The sequence below is a fragment of the Lates calcarifer genome, linkage group LG12 (genome assembly GCF_001640805.2).
Source record: "Lates calcarifer isolate ASB-BC8 linkage group LG12, TLL_Latcal_v3, whole genome shotgun sequence".
In the NCBI taxonomy this organism is placed as follows: domain Eukaryota; kingdom Metazoa; phylum Chordata; class Actinopteri; family Centropomidae; genus Lates; species Lates calcarifer.
The window spans coordinates 16,657,100-16,675,927 of record NC_066844.1 but is presented as its reverse complement, the minus strand read 5'-3'; the positions used below and the strand labels follow the sequence as shown (position 1 = coordinate 16,675,927).

Below are 18,828 nucleotides of genomic sequence, written 5' to 3'. Positions count from 1 at the left end.
TCTGCCGAGTATCGATTTTCTGATCACCGGGAATCAGAGCGATAAAGAAAGAGTCGTCTAAAATCTATTTGTTATCAGAGAAGTTTAATGGGCGACTGATTAAGTCTGACATTTTTGATTGAATTTGGAAGCCTCTTATTGGCTCCTTGTTGTTTGCACATCATGAGCATCAAAACGATCCCCTAAAACACAGACTGAAGACAAATCATTAACTCTGTCAAAGCTTTATTGCCATCTTTAACAGAAAAGGGTTTTTAAGAGCTGAAGCTCAATGTACTGTCTCCATATTATGGTAGTTCACTGTATTTGAGAGGGAAATACTGCTACTATTTACTCCAACACCTTGATTTAACAACACCATATAGTTACTTTGATATGATGCAGTATTATAGATATGATGATGATACAATATGATGCAGTATTATAGATTAGATAGCCCGGCTGTACTTTGAACAGATACAAGATTTAAATTCTGCATACTGATGCATCACTGATAATAATTCAAAAACATAAAATATATATAACATTCTGTTAGGGGCCATTCTGCATGATTACTTTTGATACTTTGATACTTATGTACATTTTCTTTATAAATCTGGACTTTTACTTAAGTAAAAATTCAAATGCAGGACTTTTACTTGTGATGGAGTATATTTATATGGTATTATTGTTACATTTAGTAAGGATACTTCATCTACCACTGGTGTTAAGTATACAGTATATTGAACATCTATTATCAGTGCACTGGAGACATGCTGTAAATCTTAAAGAGTACGTCTAGACCTGCTCTATATGTACAGTGCCTCGAGATAACTTCTGTTGTGAATTGGCGCTATATAAATAAAATTTGACTTGACTTGACTTGCTGTAAGTCAAACAGACCAACACTGTACAAAGCAAAATACACATTTCTTTGTATTCCTGTGTGTACTGAGGCTTAGACAAATAGAGTTTTTGTTTAAAATTCAGTAAATGGGGTTTGCAAAGTTCAGCTAATGTGATACTGAGCAAAGGAATTTGATATAAATGACATTTACTCAAATATAGTTTTACTGTTTTATTGGTGTAATGTAGTCCTGCAGGTCTAGGGAGCATTGTTGCTTTGCATTGTTATATTGAGAGGTTTCTCTGCCAACTGTGTAAACACGGGTAGACAACACAACAAAGACGTGTAATTTAGTCAGTGCCACCCATAACGAGGGCTTCAAAAATGAGCAAACACTTGCATCAACATCTCTGTGACAGTGTCAAAAATTATATTATACATTATACAACATTATAAGATTAAGTATAGTATACTTGTACTATAGACTAAGTATAGTACGCTCAGATAAGTTTTTAATCGAGCCAAGGTTTTAGTTGCAATCACGCTGTTGTAGTCATTAAATGACGGTTTTGTTCAACGTTGTGCTTTGTTACATAAAAGAAACAATTTTACACAGCTATTAAAAGTAGTTATAAAACTTTATTAAAGGCAAAAAGAGATATAGGATATAAGCAGACATCTTTAGATCCTTCACCGCAAACTGCTTCAAAACTATAAAAAATATTTTTAAAACACTTTTTCTTAAAAGTTTTCTCCCATTGCTTACACATACTTTCCTACGGCACAATAGGCAAACTTCACTAAAGATGTTTTTACATGTCACAGAAGGAAATGCACAGGTGTGTGTATTACAGTGAACAATGGCTGAATTCCATTTACCTGCTTTACCTTCTGGGTCCCTGTATTGCTCATGCTCTCTCACTGTCATGGCTCACTGGTACACTTGAATAGAACCGAGCCATCGTTAGTGTTATTACTAACATCTGTGTTTTCTCTGCTATAACACTGCTGTGAAAAAGATCTATGCTCAAAGTCTTCAATACAGGTGTGCCTCCTGTTTGGCTACCAGTGTTTTATTCTGAAGAGAAAGTGTGAGGTTTGGTGGGAGTGTAGACTGAGGAAAGGTGGTAATGCAGTAGGCAACAGGTAATGCGTGTAAGCAGTAAGAGAAAAACTATAAAAACAAAACTCAACATTGTGGTTAACAAGGAGTCCTTCTGGAGCTGCAAAACAAAAGAAAAGATTATGTCAAGATGATACTCAAGTATGAAACATGGGCATTAATTATGTAATTTCACTCCACAATTTATGGCCAAATACAATGTTGTTCATTCAAAAGACATTTATGTTTGTTTTGTTTTGGTTTTTTTTTTTTTAAATAAGTTTCATCCTCACCTGTCACATTCATCCAAGCAAAGAGATGAACATTACCACACCCATGAACTGTGTGAAGAGGATGACTGGAGTGAAGAAGGACCACACCGGCCACAGTGCAATGTTGAAGCTGTAAGAGAGAATGTGCAAAAGTTGAACTTAATGAAAACAAGAAATGTTTGATTAGAAACTAGTGCAAACAGGTGCCACCTACACTGCTGTCCTTTACACAATGTGGCAGTGACCCAGAGCTGTTCATATATTCACATAACAATAAGTGGAAATAAGAGCTTCCCAGTAGGCCTGGGAGAATTAAACAGGAGAATCTGGCAAGCTATTAAATGGCAATGAGTCATTAAATGGTCTGTACTTATATAGCGCTTTTCTAGTCTTTTCAACCACTATCACAATCACAATCACACTACAGATCACATTAACCCCATTCACACACACATTCATACAGCACTTGTTCTATATAAATTAGTGTCTAACACATACACACACACAGAATCTAGTCTTAGTGTCTAACACCTACACACACAATCTAGTCTAACATACATTCACGCACCACACACATCGGAGGCAATTTGGGGTTCAGTATCTTGCCCAAGGATACTTTGGCATGCGGACTGGAGGAGCCAGGAATCGAACCACCAACCTTCTGATTATTTACTGGTACTAACACAACAACACTCACAACTGGTGAGAACATACAAAACAAATTTACTTCAAACATGTTCAAGCTTGGCATTCTTGGCACTCTAAGGTAGCATCTAAATTAACCTCTTTTTTTGCATTTGACAGCAAAAAGCTTCTCACTATATTCTGATCACTGACTCTAATCAACCATGTGAAAGACACAAATTCAAATGAAAATGGACTCATGAGTTAAACAAGGCACATTAGCTAATCACAGGACAAAGAAAGTTAAGTGGCCCATCAATTAATGTGACCATTGAGACTTGAGATGTCAGAGATCAAATAAAAAGCATTAGCCAGTAATGACATATGAATGTGCAAGCTAACAGGGCAATTTCACTTTACATTTGATGAATTAATCCATTAGCAGCCATGATTATTTCTCCTCTAAGCAACTAATAAATCACCAACAATCTGTAAATGAATAGTTGCAGTGGAAAAATCTCTATGGCAAGGGATTCACCTTGTGCTGATAACGAACTATTGAAAAATTACTCTACCTCGTCCTGATCTTCTTCAGAAAAGGCTGATAGATTTGTGCTTGTGTAAACAATAAGAGTATTGCTGGTTCCATTAGATCAACAAACTGTACACTGTCACCAACTGCTTACTTGCTTATACTTAAGATAAACAAAATAAACCATGTGGCAATTTAGTGCAACTGACTGTACCGAGACTACAAGGAGGTTTATTTCAAACAGAGCATTTCTTACTTGGTTTAAAATATTACACAACCTCACAGATGTTTTCAGTTAGTATGGCTAATTAGACAAGAAAGTGGGACACGTCTGTGCACATCCACACAGTTGTGAGAAGTGAAAACTAAGTGAAAACACCCTTGCTGGGTTTACAAGGGGTATAGGGCCATAAAACAACATCAAGAAATAATTATGAAATCAACACTTGATGGTTGATTAATGATTATGGACCAGGTTGCTAGCATCGAAGAACCAACTGTGAATCAACACCAGTGAATTCCAGCAAAGAGCTACTTGCCCGGTCGGAAACATCAAAAAGCAAAGTCGCTGATATAAAAGTTGAGCTTTTATAAAGCCAAAGGCCCGAAGCTAAAAGGCAAATCAAAGCATGTCTGAAAGGCTGGCAAAAACAGCACACCCCTGTTCACATACGTCAGTGTACTTTTGGTCTAAGCCTATTTTGTCATGATTTGGACCAGGCTCCTTAGTTTAACTCAAGAAAAATCTTAATGTTACAGCACACACTCATATTTCAGTACAATACTGTGCTTCCGACTTTGTGCCTGTTTTACCTGCACGATGCAGCAATAAAGGCTGCAGTGGTGAGCGGAGGAATGGCGGGGTACTCTTGGTCATAGTGCTGGATGCCTTTGAACCACTCCAGGTACACAATGCAAAACATGGCCAGAGACAGGGAGATCCCGAGGAGTACCAAACCTACATTGAACCACCAACTGGGGAAAAAGGGGGTTAAAGGGATAAAAATTATGAAAGACCTGAGGACAATCTGTAAAGACCTATTGAAGCTATTCAAATACAAATAATTGTGTTGTTAACAACAGCACAAAAAGCTTCCCAGTGGTATCAGATACCAGTGGTTTCATCTGTATCCTTGGTGCAAGATGATGTTTTCCATGCATAGCCACCTTCCATTACAATAGAGGCTTTCCTGGAACAGTGCCTACTGTGTGTACAGGTCTTTTATTGAAGAAAACTGCAAGTCATGACCAAAAATTGAATATAATTCTGATTTACTGAGGAGCGTTTACTCTGTGGGACTAGAGAATGTTTGAATGATATCCTCAACGAAATTTCTGCATCTTCCTCATAATTCACTCACCTTTTGATATCATCATTCTCCATGATGTTGTGGAGGAAATCTACATAGTAGGTCATCCCTATAGATGCCACAATCCAGAATATGGAGTGTCTGTTAATGCGAGGGAGAGGTTTGGCATCTTTTTCCTCCTGACCTGAGAGGTAATAGAAAAGAGAACAATAATGACATAAATTCTAAGGGAGGGAGTTTTAATCCATGCATCCACTTTTGCATCGCACGAGATCCAAGTACAGATTGCAACAATAGCAAATCATACATAGTTATTACTCAACAATTCACATGCCCACAAATGTTTGACTACAGTCTTTAAAGTGTTTTACCACTGCATAATTCAAAGAAACTATACACTAAGAGGCACTGAAAGAGTTACAATATGGTATATATTTACTACTAAATATGAGGTTTGTCTTGCCTTAACAGAATGTACTAAATCCCCACCTTTTGGGTTTAAGGAGCCTCTGAGATGAAACTGATAAGTTTTCTTTGAGATAATCTTACTTCTCAGATAACATTAATCTCTATAATTTACTGGTTGATTAAATGTATCAGAGCCTGTAGTTGGCTGCTGAAGAGCTTCAGCATGCTGGTCCTCTCTGTGCAGAGTTCACAATGAACTCCATGCCCCAGACAAGTAGCTGGCCTACATCTTTAATCAAAGTTATGCCTCGTGGTCCATCATATATACAAGGTACACTATAGCAAGTCACTGCTGCCAGAAGGACCGCTGGCACTGTGTAAACTGGAATATGCTCGACACTCGACAAATGTTTGGTCTGTTGCTTGTATCACAGTTATCAGTTTACATTGGCAAAGAGATGACCCTTGGACTGGGGACAGTGCAGGAGTTAAGTTTCCCTGTATTATGTTGCTGAGCTGACACAGCGTTTGCTTACAGTCAAAACAATCAAGAATTGCTGGATTTGTGCCAGCATGGGCCTCAAAGTTGGACAATTGTCCACTGTACAAGCAGCATACAAACCCCCCTTAGACTACAAATGCTGTAAGTGTCTATACATATACTCAACAGCTAGTTTATCAGGTAAAACCAGTCCTGCAGTAAACCATACTTCCATGAAAATTGAAATAGTCAGTGTTTGATTAAACCGTTGTAGAAGGGTATTGTTTTGACAGAATGATAATTATAAAGGCTGCAGTTTGTGGTACTCTTGAACTGGCAGGTGTTTATATTGTACTGTCCAGTAGACTATATTAGTTTCAGTGTTCCTATGAAACTGACAACTGAATATACCTTCTCATATATTTTAAATGGTCAAGAATCTCATTAGAGTTTCATTAAAAGAAAACGTTAAGTTGCTCATAGTCTTCGTTGGATATTAAGTGGCCTTTCAACTAAGTTAGCTATTTTTCTAACGGAAATATTTGCTAAGGTTAGGCACCCAGCTGTTTATCTGACGCTATACCACTAGCACTTACAGTTAGTTGTGTTAACGCCCAAAACAGGGCCATGTAATGTTACCACAGTGTTTATACCGTTAGCGCAGTCAGAAAACCGGTTAAAGTTGGCTAATCACGTTAGCCAACATAACGTTTCTGTAGCTTACTCTTTTCATCTTCGTCACCGGATGTCGTTGTTTGCATAAAAAATTCCGCATCTCTCTTAAATCTATTCCGCAGCGTTGCAAGCTCACTGTCGTTTAGCATTATGTTGGTGCTATCATTAACTTGCATTAGCTCTGAAAGCTAACCAGTGATTAGAGGGCAGTTCCTGCTAGACTCAGAGTCGCTTTTTGTGACGCATTTTAAAGCGACAGTTGTAGTTTTTTGTGTGTGTGTTTGAAATAACTGAATTTAATGAATGTCAAGGCATAGCTATGGAAGGACAATGCACACATGTCAAGTAAACAAAGAAACATATCATAAATAAACACACAATATATTATTGATATAAAATAAAAGTTTAGAAATAAAAGAACACATAGTTTAATTGCATTTTTAAACAGTGGCTTCAGAAAGTTCAGTTTTGAGTGTGTATTAAAGACATATGCATAGTGCATATTGTAATTCTTTAATACAAATGAGTTTCTTGTTTTTGTTACCTGTGCAAATAAATAAACAGCAAAACTCAAATAAAGTCTACAAGGTCTCTTTAAATACAGACAACATGCTTATTCATGTTGGTTTTTCTCCATTTACAGATATGAATATAAAACTTGATTAAGAGAAGCACATTATTCAATATCAAACACTATGGCATCGACAGTGTAGAACTTGCAAAGCAGACACAACAGTATAAGCATAAGAGAGTATTGCTACATCAAATCTTTTCCAAAAGGGAAATATTAATGTTAGTATGGTTAATGAAGAAAACCATGTTGGATCACTTGAGATAAATAACAAGGGTAGTAAGTGTGTTTTGTGCATATCTTCCTCAAGGACCACCTTGATACGAACAATATCAAGTAAACTGGACCGCCAGACCGGGAAAAAGAATGTATCCTATAAAGGGTAATTGAAGATATTCACACAAAAAAAGTCTGTCCCATCCTATATAAACTGCAGAATGCATAGTAGCTGGCTGTATTCCAACGTTTATCTGGAATGTATACCTTTACACAGCGCTGGCAAGAATTTGACACTGCTGATACCTTTTACCTATTTCACTCTCAATTAAAAACTTTCAATGAGGCAAAGACAGGGTATGTTCAGTGAAAAAAGTGAATAATACTTTATTGTCAGCTGCTACCACTCATACAACGCTCCTGTAATAAATCCTACCATCATGAAGGTTTGAATGTTTAGCTTTTACGGAAACAGTGTTTTATTTTAGGAGCCCACAGTTTGTGGTGTTGTTGGACAATATTGCATTATACTGAAAGGCATCACTATTAACTACCCATGTTTATACCAAAAAGGTAAATGGACCTTTGTTAACTCACACTTTAGCTCAGAGATGCCACCCTTAAAAGTTTGGTGCTTAGTCTGAGGATAAGTAATAGCAGAAATACCTGGTCACGTTTACCAGTGCCTGATCACAGCACAAGCAGCATACAATAGTTGTACTCACTGCTGTAGAATGCTTTGTAATAACAACATTAAAGTGAAGACTGTGTAATTTCCGCTGTATACAGTTGTCATGTGTGACAATTACAGGTTAATGATGAATGTCATAAAAACTATAAGACAAGTAGAAAGGATGGTAGAAGTAGCTAAATAATGTTGTTACAGGAATATCTATTGAAGGTTTGCTAACAGTAGCCACCGTACACTGCTGGTCAAAGCAGACCTAGTAAGGGCTATAACAGCAAATTTCCTGGAGGGTGTGTTTTATCACTTAGGTGACAAACAACTTAATGTAACAATAAGACAAGTACAGACATTAAGTCAGAAAACTGACAATGTCAGTTACACAGCAATATCATTCAAAAGTTTCCAAACATTAGCTAACATTAGTGGCTATAAGCTAATGGTCATACCAGCTACCAAGCCTAAAGCAGTGTACTTGTATTAAGTATGGGTACATTTTATTTCTTATGAATTCAACTCTTTATTTGTAAGACAAATAGTGTTTTATTTCAGAAATTACATATTCTTACTTTAATATCCCAGGTACACATTTACTTGAAAAAGACACTGTTCAGATAGCCATGGCTGCCATTAAGATCAGAGCTCAGGGATCAAACTGCACCATGCAAAACATACTGAGCAGGTAGTATTTAATGGCAGGAATGAAATGATCTGGCAATCCAGATTTGTTTTGCAACAGTAAAGACGGGCTTAGTTTCAGTTTTTCTAGGTATCCTGTGGGGTCTGGATTAAAACAATACTGAGTCCCACTGAGGACTAGAAAACACCATTTTAATACTAGCAAACCTGAGTAACAGCTTGACTAATACCCAAAGTATGCAATATACAATTACAGGTAAGCAGTGTGATGAATGAGCATCAGTGTTAAACCCGCTGGGATTAGGAGAGCTTCATAAAGCTGGGCAGATTTCCTCCTGTAGCTCCTCCTCTGTGTGTGTCTGTGTGTGTGTGGGTGGGTGTGTGTGTGTACAGGGTAAAGAGGCTGCTCATTCTAGCGGTGGAAAATCAGACAGCATTAAAACTTCACCTGAGGCTGACACCAAGCATCTTGCTTCTATGGAGCTTCTGTGTCCCTGGCCAAGTGAACCCCGTTCGGGGTGCCGAGGAATGTGCATTAGCTTCGTCCCGTGTGAGAGTCAAATTCACCTCAGGTGCACCTCTCCTGTTTCCCTTCCCCCACTCCAACATCCAATCCCACAGATAAGGTGCCATTTCCCAGCCTTACCATGGGCTTGGAATGTAGAAGAGTACAGCCATCTATCACAATTGTCATTTCATATATTAAATCACACCGACACGTTCAGCGGTAATTGGTAAAACTCATGCTGACCAGGCCCACTGCAATCAGTGACAGGACACGGAATTCAGTTATAAAATGATTTAATCTTCAAGATTATGTCATCTGTACAAAAACATCCAAGAGAGGACGACAGACAACGGTGGTCTTTAAATTTTAAAAGTCTATAAACAACGTACATTTTATGTCAGGTAGGTGAGATAAACAAGTCTACTTTACAAGTTTTACTCTGTCTTTCAAAACTCTAAACTTGGGATTGTTGTTGATCTTCTTGTTGAACAGAGCCAGCACCTCCTCCTCCGATTTAAAATTCCCATCACCAGTGAAAGAGTAGTAGGCGGCCAAAACCTATAAAAGACGAACAAGCTCTTAACATTGGATCAAACCACAGACAAGTCTAATTTTTACATAATTATTATCTTAAGAATTTGCTGGGGTTAAAAGTCAGATGGGATGCTGTACAAAAGAACTCCAGACTCATGTACACAAAATAATCAAAACACTCCATGTCTCACCTTCTTCCTCAGTTTCTTCACTGACAGTTCCTGGTCAGGTGAGTCTCTCAGTACTGCCTTGATATTCCCCTTCCAGTTGAATTTGCCTGTGAGTAGATAAGAAGTACAAATTAGCTTCTAGTATGGAGAATATTCATCAAACAATCATGTTCTTACTGTCAACAAAAGAAGCAACACTGACCCCTGGTGGCTGCACTGTTTAACACCATCATGTCAGTAATGAATAGAAAACCATTATACCTTTGGAAGCCACATCATCAGGCTCCTCTGCCATGTGCGCATCAGCAGCCTCTGCTGTTTTGTCAACTAAAGAGAATATACGTTTATTTTATTTATATTTTATACAGTAACATCTGAACATCTGGCCATTCCCCATTGAGAATATCAAGACACATGAAAAACTGTATAAAACAGACTAAAAAGAATCTAAAAATAACAGAGCATGTGAGAACCTTCAGAAAAATGTCTGACGTACCCTTTGTTTTCTTAATGGACGTCTCATCCTCCACACTGTGCCCATTCTGCTCTTCATCTCCATCCTCTTCACAGCCGCGCTTTCTTTTTCTGTCCTTCTTTTTCTTTTTGCCTGCATGGTCTTCCTCTGGCTCTTGTGCGACGTTCTTTTCCGCACTTTTCAGAGCTTTCCCGTTCTTTTGCTGACGGGCCTCTTTACGCTCCTGTTTGTTCCGCTTCTTCTTCTTCTCAACATCCACCTGGCCATTCTGCTTTTCATTTCCATTGGTGTCCACTTTGACTTCAGCCACTGTCTGTTCATCTCTTGTAGTCTGCTGAGGGACCTCTGGAGCCTGTCAGATTGTGGGAGGGAGATGAAAATCAGTTTAGATATTGAAAATATTGGAAACTTATATTTCTGTGGCAGAATTTATTACAACTAGGCAGTAGAAAGAAAACCACACAGAGGAGCATGCTGCTTTTCCTCATCTCATCGCACATGGAAACACCCAGACAAACAACAGGAACTTACACTGTCAGTTGCAGAAATGATGTTCCAGACTTCATCATGAAGACTAGTGTTGGCTATTTTAAGACTGTTTCTCATCCAGTTCTGAGGAAGAATCGTAACATGAAAATGATAAGTTCAACTCCACATTCCCATGAGACACACACACACACACACACACACACACACACACACACACACACTTTAGCTTTGAAATAGACACAATTGATTACCAAATAGTCCCTTAACAAAGCATTCAATTACTATTGCATTTTGAAGAAATACTAACCTGAAATTTGGCCTTCTTTCTCGGGACATTGTCATATGTGCTAACTTGTAAAAGCACATCCTTTAGCTTAGCACTAACCCCTGGTTTGTTCATGGCTTCTTGGATTCTCTACAGACAAAGAAAATATCAAGTTAGCTACAAACACTCTTGTGTTTTGTTCTTCCTGTTTTTCACAGAGATGGGGCATCATTTATCTGCATTTCACCTGAATCCACTGCTGCTGTTTAACATCTCCTTTGTTTGCCTTAGCCTCGTAACCTTTGCCTCCATACTTCTGATCTTCACTGATACATTTGTTGTGGTTCTTGTAGTCATCACCCCTGTTCAACACGTACAGAGGGAACACCATGAGCACAAGCATAGCACTGTGAGGTTGGGGGAGGAAATGGTTACAGCTAGCTTGAATAAACAGAAAGAAGATAGACCGTAAATATTCCATCGTTACCAGAAGTCTTTGCCACAGTCGATGCAGGAGAGAACCTGGCAACCCCGGCACATGGTCACATGTTTATCAACCTGAGCTTTTTTCAGGGATTCACCGCACGCGTTACAGGTAAAAAACACCATTTTTGAAAGACACTTCTACACCTAGCTGACCGAAACGCAAACTAGTCTACTAACTGAATGTGTAACTGTAACTAACGGCACCAGCGTTTTAAAACCGTTGTAATACTCGTGCGAACGCGACACCCGAAACGTCCAAAGCGCCGATACGAGGTAACGTTAGCCACGGCACGGCAGGTAACGTTATTCAGAGCTAGCGAGTGCTGAAATAAACCAAGTGCTGGGACTGTTTGGCGGTTTACTAAAACGTGTGAATGCGGCGAGTCACGATGGCAAGCTTTTTTGCTTCAAAATCGCATTTGAAAGCAAACCAGCTCCTGCTCAATTCCATTCGTGTAAACTTTTCAAAACACACGTGACCACACAGACACTCGGTGGCTACATTATTGGTCTTCCGTGAGCAAAAGCAACAAAAGAGAAGTTCCTACCCGAGTGAAGCTGAATATAATTCAAACATTTTTACAAATTTAATAGCTAAGCACAGTGATTCTCAGCATATCAGGTACACCATCTTATCACATTACGATATATTACACAAACATACTACAGCACACGAGTCTCATAATTGCTTTTTATATTCTGGTGTTGTATGTTTCATGTTTATGCAGCTCGAAATACAAGCCGCACCAGGATGTGACGTAACCTTATCGCACTGGAAAAGTGACCCATCATCCAAATAAAAGGTGGAAACGTTTTAATATAGGTCTGTATTTCTTTATCACCAACGTCACTGAACTAAAGATATGTAGGACTTTAGGTTTGAATTCGTGACGCTATTATTTGACGCTGCGCCGGTTCACACCACTCACCGCTCCGGTTGGTTAGCATAGCTTTGTAGTTCGCTCGTTGGGAATTTTCGTCCAATTTTTGCATGGGTGGTCTCGTAGCACAGACACACTGGAGTCTGCGCGGTTGTTGAATGATAATATATGAAAATTGCCACTTGAAAAATGTTATCAGTGGTCGGTGACAACATTTTTAATTGGGTTGCATTTCAAGGTTTAGCCCAGCAAAGGAGTGATTAATAATTCATTTATAAGTGACTTCTTGTTTTATTTTCTTTTTCGTTTTCGCATGTGTCCCCTCGGCTAGCTTTTTGATGGAAAAGTTGGAGCTGAGTGGTTCAGCAGCTGAGTGACTATGGACACCCTGTCCAGCCACAGCTCCTACCTCCTGCAGCAGCTCCAGGAGCAGAGGATTCAGGGGCTGCTGTGTGACTGCATGCTGGTGGTCAAAGGTGTCTGTTTCAAAGCCCACAAAAATGTCCTGGCAGCTTTCAGCTCCCATTTCAGGTGTCTTTACATCTTTCTATATTTAATGCATTGGCACATCAGTGAATTTGCCTGAATCCCCACTAATTTCTCTTTGATCTTTCTAGGTCATTGTTCCAAAATTCCCCTAGCCAGAAGAATGAGGTGTTCCAATTGGTTATCCAGGATGTCAGTGGCATCGGCCAAATATTGGACTACATGTACACCTCCCACCTGGACATCAACCAGGATAATGTACAAGCGCTCCTGGACATTGCTCAGTGCTTGCAGGTTCCAAACGTGCAGAGCATGTGCAATGCTTTCCTCAAGCCTTGTCCTCCACCAGTGGAAATCCCATCATTTTCTCTTCCAGGCATGTTGAGCTCTGAGCACGACTGCCTCTTGGGGAGCAGTCTGCCTCACGATGTTGACCTCCATTGTCCCTCTGAAGCCCAGAGGCCTGGCCTCAACAATGACGTGGACCACACCAAAAGGGTGTCAGTTTCTGTGCTAAACAGCAGCTCAAACTGTGACACAGCTAGCAGCACTCCAGCACCTGTAGAAAAACAGCTTGTCCATGGCCACAAGCTCCGTAACTTTTACAGCAAGCAGTACTTCAAACAAAGCGCAATTCAGATTAATAGTACAGCCTCAAATCAAGGTCCAGGTCCTTTGGTGGGGGTGGAGGAGCAACAGTGTCAGCTTACAGGCAGCCAGGGAGGTAACAACACACCTGTATGCTCAGGGAAACACAATTCAGCCTAATCCTGCCAGCACATCTGTGGCAGTGGAGAAGAACCCTGTCTCCTCCTTAACACCCTCAGAAAATTTAAACACTCCCAACTCTGACCCAGCAGACTCCATGCTCAACAGGCCAGTGCGCCCAAAGAAGGCTGTGTACCTGAAAAAATACAACTACTTAAGGTCTCAGAAGGCTTTGGAGGAGATGTGTGCTGAGTCAGCCAGTGAACCTGTCCTCAGCTGTCCCAAAGAGAGTCATCAAGAAGAGTCTGTAATCCAGACTGAAACTCCAGAAGCTCCTGTTGAGGTCACTGCTGCAGGCGAGGAGAAGGTTCCTGAGACTTCGACAGACGTGCAACATCCCAGTCCTCCACCTGTGACCCAAGAGGAGCAAAATCTAAAGACTGTGCCGGAGCCACCGCAGCAGACAGGACACAAGCAGTATTGTTGTGATGTGTGTGGGAAGATTTTCAAACACCCGAGCAACCTGGAGCTGCACAAGCGGTCACATACTGGTACTTACATTTTATAATGACCTTATAAGCACCCGTGATATACAAAACACGTTTCAGTTAAATCAGTGTTATTGTAGGATTAATTAAATTAATATTTTCAGACCCAAATCTACATTTCTTGTCGCAGGTGAGAAGCCCTTTCAGTGTAATGTTTGTGGGAGAAACTTTTCACAGGTATGGTCTAATGTGTTATTCTGACTTGGCACAGTTGTTCTGAGATGGTCAAATTATTTTGAGATATATATAGATGATTTTGTTTTACAGGCTGGGAATTTACAGACCCATTTGCGGCGACATTCTGGAGAGAAACCGTACATCTGTGAATTATGCGGTAAAAGGTTAAGTATCATTTATTTATCCCTTGTCCTCATATATTTTCATTTTTTCCCCATTTCCCTTTCTGCTTTTATGTTCATGTGTCTGCCTTTGCTAAAAAAAAATGTTTGATAGTTTGGGCCATTTATCTTTAAATCACACATTGAAGCAATACTAAAGAATTTGTGGTAATAAATGACTGGCTGGATGAACTGAATTAGTCCCAACAGTGCCCCATTAACATAATATTCATGTGTGTTTTGCAGCTTTACAGCATCAGGGGATGTCCACCGTCACAAAGTGGTCCACACAGGAGAGAAGCCACATCTGTGTGATATATGTGGTCGAGGTATGTGACATCACTCAACACAAAAAATAGTCTTCATTATACAATTTATGGAGACACATCTGGAAAATTGTTACACATTTTGTGTTTGTGAGATTGGTGTTTTTCTCTCTGTACATTATTATTGCTCAGGATTTAACAACTTGAGCAATCTCAAGGAGCACAAGAGGACTCATGCCACAGACAAGACATTTACCTGTGATCAGTGTGGAAAATCCTTCAACACGCACAGAAAGCTTCTGAAGCACAAGGCCCGTCATGCTGGAGAGAAACCACACAGCTGTGCCACCTGTGGTAAGGAGCATTAATCACATTAAAAATAATTTCTATTTAGTAATAAAAAAAATCTAAGCTGGTGCCAAATATTCCACTTTCAGTCCCGGCAGCTTTAGATGAGTATGATGGGCTTGTCTATTATATTTGCCACAATTTATATATTTTTCTTCACACCTGTGAGTTCTTGAGTTAAAATTGTCTTTCCAGATATGAATGTCAGGCATTTAGTAATTTTCTGCAGCAGGATCACTTTTAGATTTTTCATACATCAATTTCTCAGGAAAGGTCATTTGGCGCCACCTAATGTTCAATGGTTGTTTTTACCTTCAAAGATGACCAAAACTGCCTAATAAATTAATAAATTAATTAATAAATGCTCGAGAGCATTTTTTTAAACTAAGGTTCATCAGCTAGTTTTTCCTATGGTTGTAAGCATATTTTCTAATTCTGTATACACAGCTGATATCTGCACAGTGTTTCACAGTCTATTTCTATCCTTAATTATTGCAGGAAAGTGCTTTATTGGCTCAGGGGACCTGCAGCGTCACATACGTTCTCACACCGGTGAGAAACCCTATATCTGTAATGCCTGTGGTAAAAGCTTCACCCGCTCTGCCATGTTGAGAAGACACAGCAACATGCACTGCAAAGGTGCTCCAACCGACAGCCCGGTCACCGACAACGCTGAGCAAACTCAGAGTTCAGATGGAGCATCCTCTTTCCCTAAGTCCATCAGCCACAGTAAACCTCCTGTTTCTTCCAGTGAGCAGAATTTCACCACTATGATGCCCCACACAGGACTAGAGAAACCCTCCCCACCTACTCCATCACCACCACAGCCACCACCACATATAGAAACTCCTTCTCCCAGCATGCACCTCAGTCCAGCTTCCACCCCTACCCCGCTGCCAGAGCTGCGCTCCCTGGTACCACATCATCTCCTCTCCTCCAACCACCAGGAGAGAAGTGCGGCCCTGGCTGGTCCAGACCACATGAAGCTGGGCAAACCCCACCTGTCTCAGGAGGCTGTGTATGGTCCGTATGTGGAGAATGGGCACATGTCAGTGGAGATGGGCAGAGGTCTGGTGGGAAGGCCCTACCTGCCTCACACAGACAATCACTGCAGTTCACTTACATCTTCTAGCAGGCCCAATAGTGGCTCCTACAGGTCCAGTGAGGGCCAGTTTATCTCCAGTGTAACTCTGTGGGGCCTAGCAATGAAAACACTGCAAAATGACAATGATATGGAGCAGTAAAATGTATAGGCAGTTCAAAGAGTGCACACTTTTCACTAATGTGTACTTAGCTGATTTTGATTGTTACCACCTGGTTCTTGATTGGTTAAAACAGACTTGTGTCAAAAAAGGCAGCTCTTATAATAAAGTGAACATAAAATAGTAATAATGAATTATTCATGACTGGAAATGTTTTATTTATGTGTGTAGAGTTGCCATTACTCAAAGTCAAAGTAAGTGCTTTCTAATTTTTCTTAAATAATGAAGCAATACATTTACTCATAGGGGGAAAACTGCTGTTGTGACGCTTTTCTGGCCATAGCTTTTCTGTTGTGATGCCACAACATGTGTTAAGCCTTTTACAGCTGGATGGTGGACCCCTACGGTGACATCACTGCTTAGGGTGTGGTCTGAAGTGTAACATGCTTGAATATTAGAGGCCATAAAGAGCAGTGCAGCTGCAGTTTTTCTGTGATTCTGTGTGGGCCTTTCCTTTAAGGTTCCAAACATCCAATGATGCATCACAGCTAATAAAAATGTTAGTTAAACTTTCTCAGTTTGTATATACAGCACTGCACTTTAAAACATAAAAATACAGACCTATTTTCAATTACTAGTGTCAAATATTGATGCATTATATTCATATAAGAATAAATAATGTACATTCTATTTAATGTGTTTGTCGTTATTATGTCATAGAAAACATTTAGTTCTTCCATGTGTTCACAATGTAGTATAGAATAACTTGAGTTCAAGATATTAACTGTTTGGTCTGTTTTTTAAAAAGCCTTAAAAAAAAACAGTCGCTGTGTCTTACTGACACAAGGAGGTAGAATTTACACTTCTTGAATAATGAATCACTACAGTAATGCATGAGATGTGAAGTAGGTCCCTATCATTACCATACAATCAAGATGGGATTATCATATTATAGGCAGCTGCACTCACAAATATACACCAAAATGAAATCATATCAGTTCATTATTTGAAAGCCACATGCATTTTGTGTACTATGTAACAACAGATTTTATGTTCATCGTATTTTCACATTTCACCAGATTAAACATGGAGTAAACAGTATGTGATTTTATAATGGTAAATATGTAAAGTCTGCATCAGGTGTCTTCTTCAAGACTCCTTCATTTTCATTCAAGGCTCTTCATTTTTGACTTTTGGTGCACTGTGCAGAACACAGATGCTACATCAGCGTGAGGACTCTACTGAGCAACTAAATCCCATAGTTGCAAAGTGTTACGCTGTCAAAATGACTACAGAGGGAGCTAGAAATCACATACTACAGTTAATGGTGGAATGTGCAAAGAAATTTTTGTCAGAAAACCTCAGATACAGGTTTGGATCTGGCAGGTGTTTCTCAAATCAGACAGTATCAAAAACTATCAATGACAAAATTTACAGCAACATATACTCTACATAATAGCATGTTATGTAATGCCAGTCCCCTCTGACCAAGTACCTGAGGGTAAGAACATTGTTCATGGCATGGATTTGGTTTTTATGGAGAATAAATGTGATTCCCATTCACCACACATCCAGTAAACACTGTGCACCAGTAAACATTGTGCAACACCACTGTAGCGTTGCAAGACTTGTAAACAGTGCACTGAGTAAAACGCGTTTACCACAAGATAGGCAGTCAATAATTTGCTGTCATTGTCACAACATACAGGCCCTGATACTCCATGCCTGCTGAATTAGTTGCCTAGCAACACATTGGATAAGTCTGTTATCATGGTGTTCATTCTCCTTCATTTCGCTTTGCGTCAATCCTCCAACCACTGATGGACAATATGGGATTCTGGACAGGAAAGTGTACCTGACCCTGATGAGAAGAGTGTCAAGAGTAAGTGTGTGTGTGTGTGTGTGTGTGTGTGTGTGTGTATGTGTGTAAATATCACAATATTCCTGCATTCTTGTGATCCTATTATAGTATATTACTCACTAACTGGAAGTCAAAGTTGTAACTTTTTATTTTCACGGTTTTGTTTTGCTGTTTTATCTTAGAAGCTGTGAACGTTTCACATTGTATAGAGTTAGTTATTCAAACCCTGGTGAGCGTGAACACGTTCTCACTTTACAGCAGACACCAAAGTGTGAGAGTGTGAAGAAAGTCCTTCTGTCCTTCACAACGTGGAAGAAGAAATCTCTAATCTAAATGTTAACACCAACCCTGGTTCCTGGTCCTCATCGTGAGCTACTTCACTCGTATCCACCGTGACAGCTGAAAATATTCACTCTGGTAATATCCACTCTAAAAGTGGACATGCATATAATATACATCCAAGAGGTTGGGGGGGAGGGGACTTTAGGGAGATGGGTTTAAAAAAGACTACAGCCATGCCAGCAGCTCTTTGAGGCTGTATTTAGGCATAGCATATCAGTTCTTTGAGCTACCAACGTCAACATGCTAACATGCCCACAGTAAATCATTGTAGCACAGGTCAGTTGACAGGTCACCATAAAATACATCTAAATAATCCCTGGTAAGGTAGGTGACTCAGAGCACTGTACACCAAAATGACAAGGCTAAAGAACTATCTCTTTCCACATGGCGTCACATTACACACAACAGAAACATTGTACAATAGCAAGTGCAAGATATCCTTTCATTGTTATACACACATAAGTGGACTGTATTGTACATATTCTCTCAACATATGAGCATAAAACCAACTACCACTTACCACTACCTAGTGCATAAATCTGACCTGAAAGAATATTTTGATGCCCAGATCTTAACCTGT

At 39.6% G+C, this 18,828-nt stretch overlaps 3 protein-coding genes across 3 annotated transcripts; 1 reads left to right on the top strand and 2 right to left on the bottom strand.

Moving 5' to 3' along the window:
• Nucleotides 1-1,445: 1,445 nt before the first annotated feature.
• On the bottom strand, nucleotides 1,446-6,456 carry tmem128 (transmembrane protein 128). Its single transcript, XM_018700320.2, has 5 exons — nucleotides 6,280-6,456; nucleotides 4,718-4,850; nucleotides 4,170-4,331; nucleotides 2,222-2,330; nucleotides 1,446-2,049 (listed from the first exon to the last, which is right to left on the bottom strand). The coding sequence occupies exons 1-4, from the start codon at nucleotides 6,404-6,406 to the stop codon at nucleotides 2,231-2,233; spliced, it is 522 nt and encodes a 173-aa protein (XP_018555836.1). The 5' UTR covers nucleotides 6,407-6,456; the 3' UTR covers nucleotides 1,446-2,049; nucleotides 2,222-2,230.
• A 2,669-nt stretch (nucleotides 6,457-9,125) lies between these two features.
• On the bottom strand, nucleotides 9,126-11,775 carry lyar (Ly1 antibody reactive homolog (mouse)). Its single transcript, XM_018700319.2, has 8 exons — nucleotides 11,270-11,775; nucleotides 11,030-11,144; nucleotides 10,825-10,932; nucleotides 10,560-10,640; nucleotides 10,050-10,380; nucleotides 9,815-9,880; nucleotides 9,575-9,660; nucleotides 9,126-9,407 (listed from the first exon to the last, which is right to left on the bottom strand). Exons 1-8 carry the CDS (start codon nucleotides 11,389-11,391, stop codon nucleotides 9,270-9,272), a joined length of 1,047 nt encoding a protein of 348 aa, XP_018555835.1. The 5' UTR covers nucleotides 11,392-11,775; the 3' UTR covers nucleotides 9,126-9,269.
• Nucleotides 11,776-12,105: 330 nt separating this feature from the next.
• zbtb49 (zinc finger and BTB domain containing 49) lies at nucleotides 12,106-16,239 on the top strand. Its single transcript, XM_018700322.2, is given in 8 exon segments — nucleotides 12,106-12,680; nucleotides 12,767-13,223; nucleotides 13,225-13,894; nucleotides 14,022-14,068; nucleotides 14,159-14,232; nucleotides 14,476-14,558; nucleotides 14,688-14,849; nucleotides 15,342-16,239. Coding segments are annotated over 8 exon segments (2,391 nt in total). The 5' UTR covers nucleotides 12,106-12,528; the 3' UTR covers nucleotides 16,088-16,239.
• The last annotated feature ends 2,589 nt before the right edge of the window (nucleotides 16,240-18,828 follow it).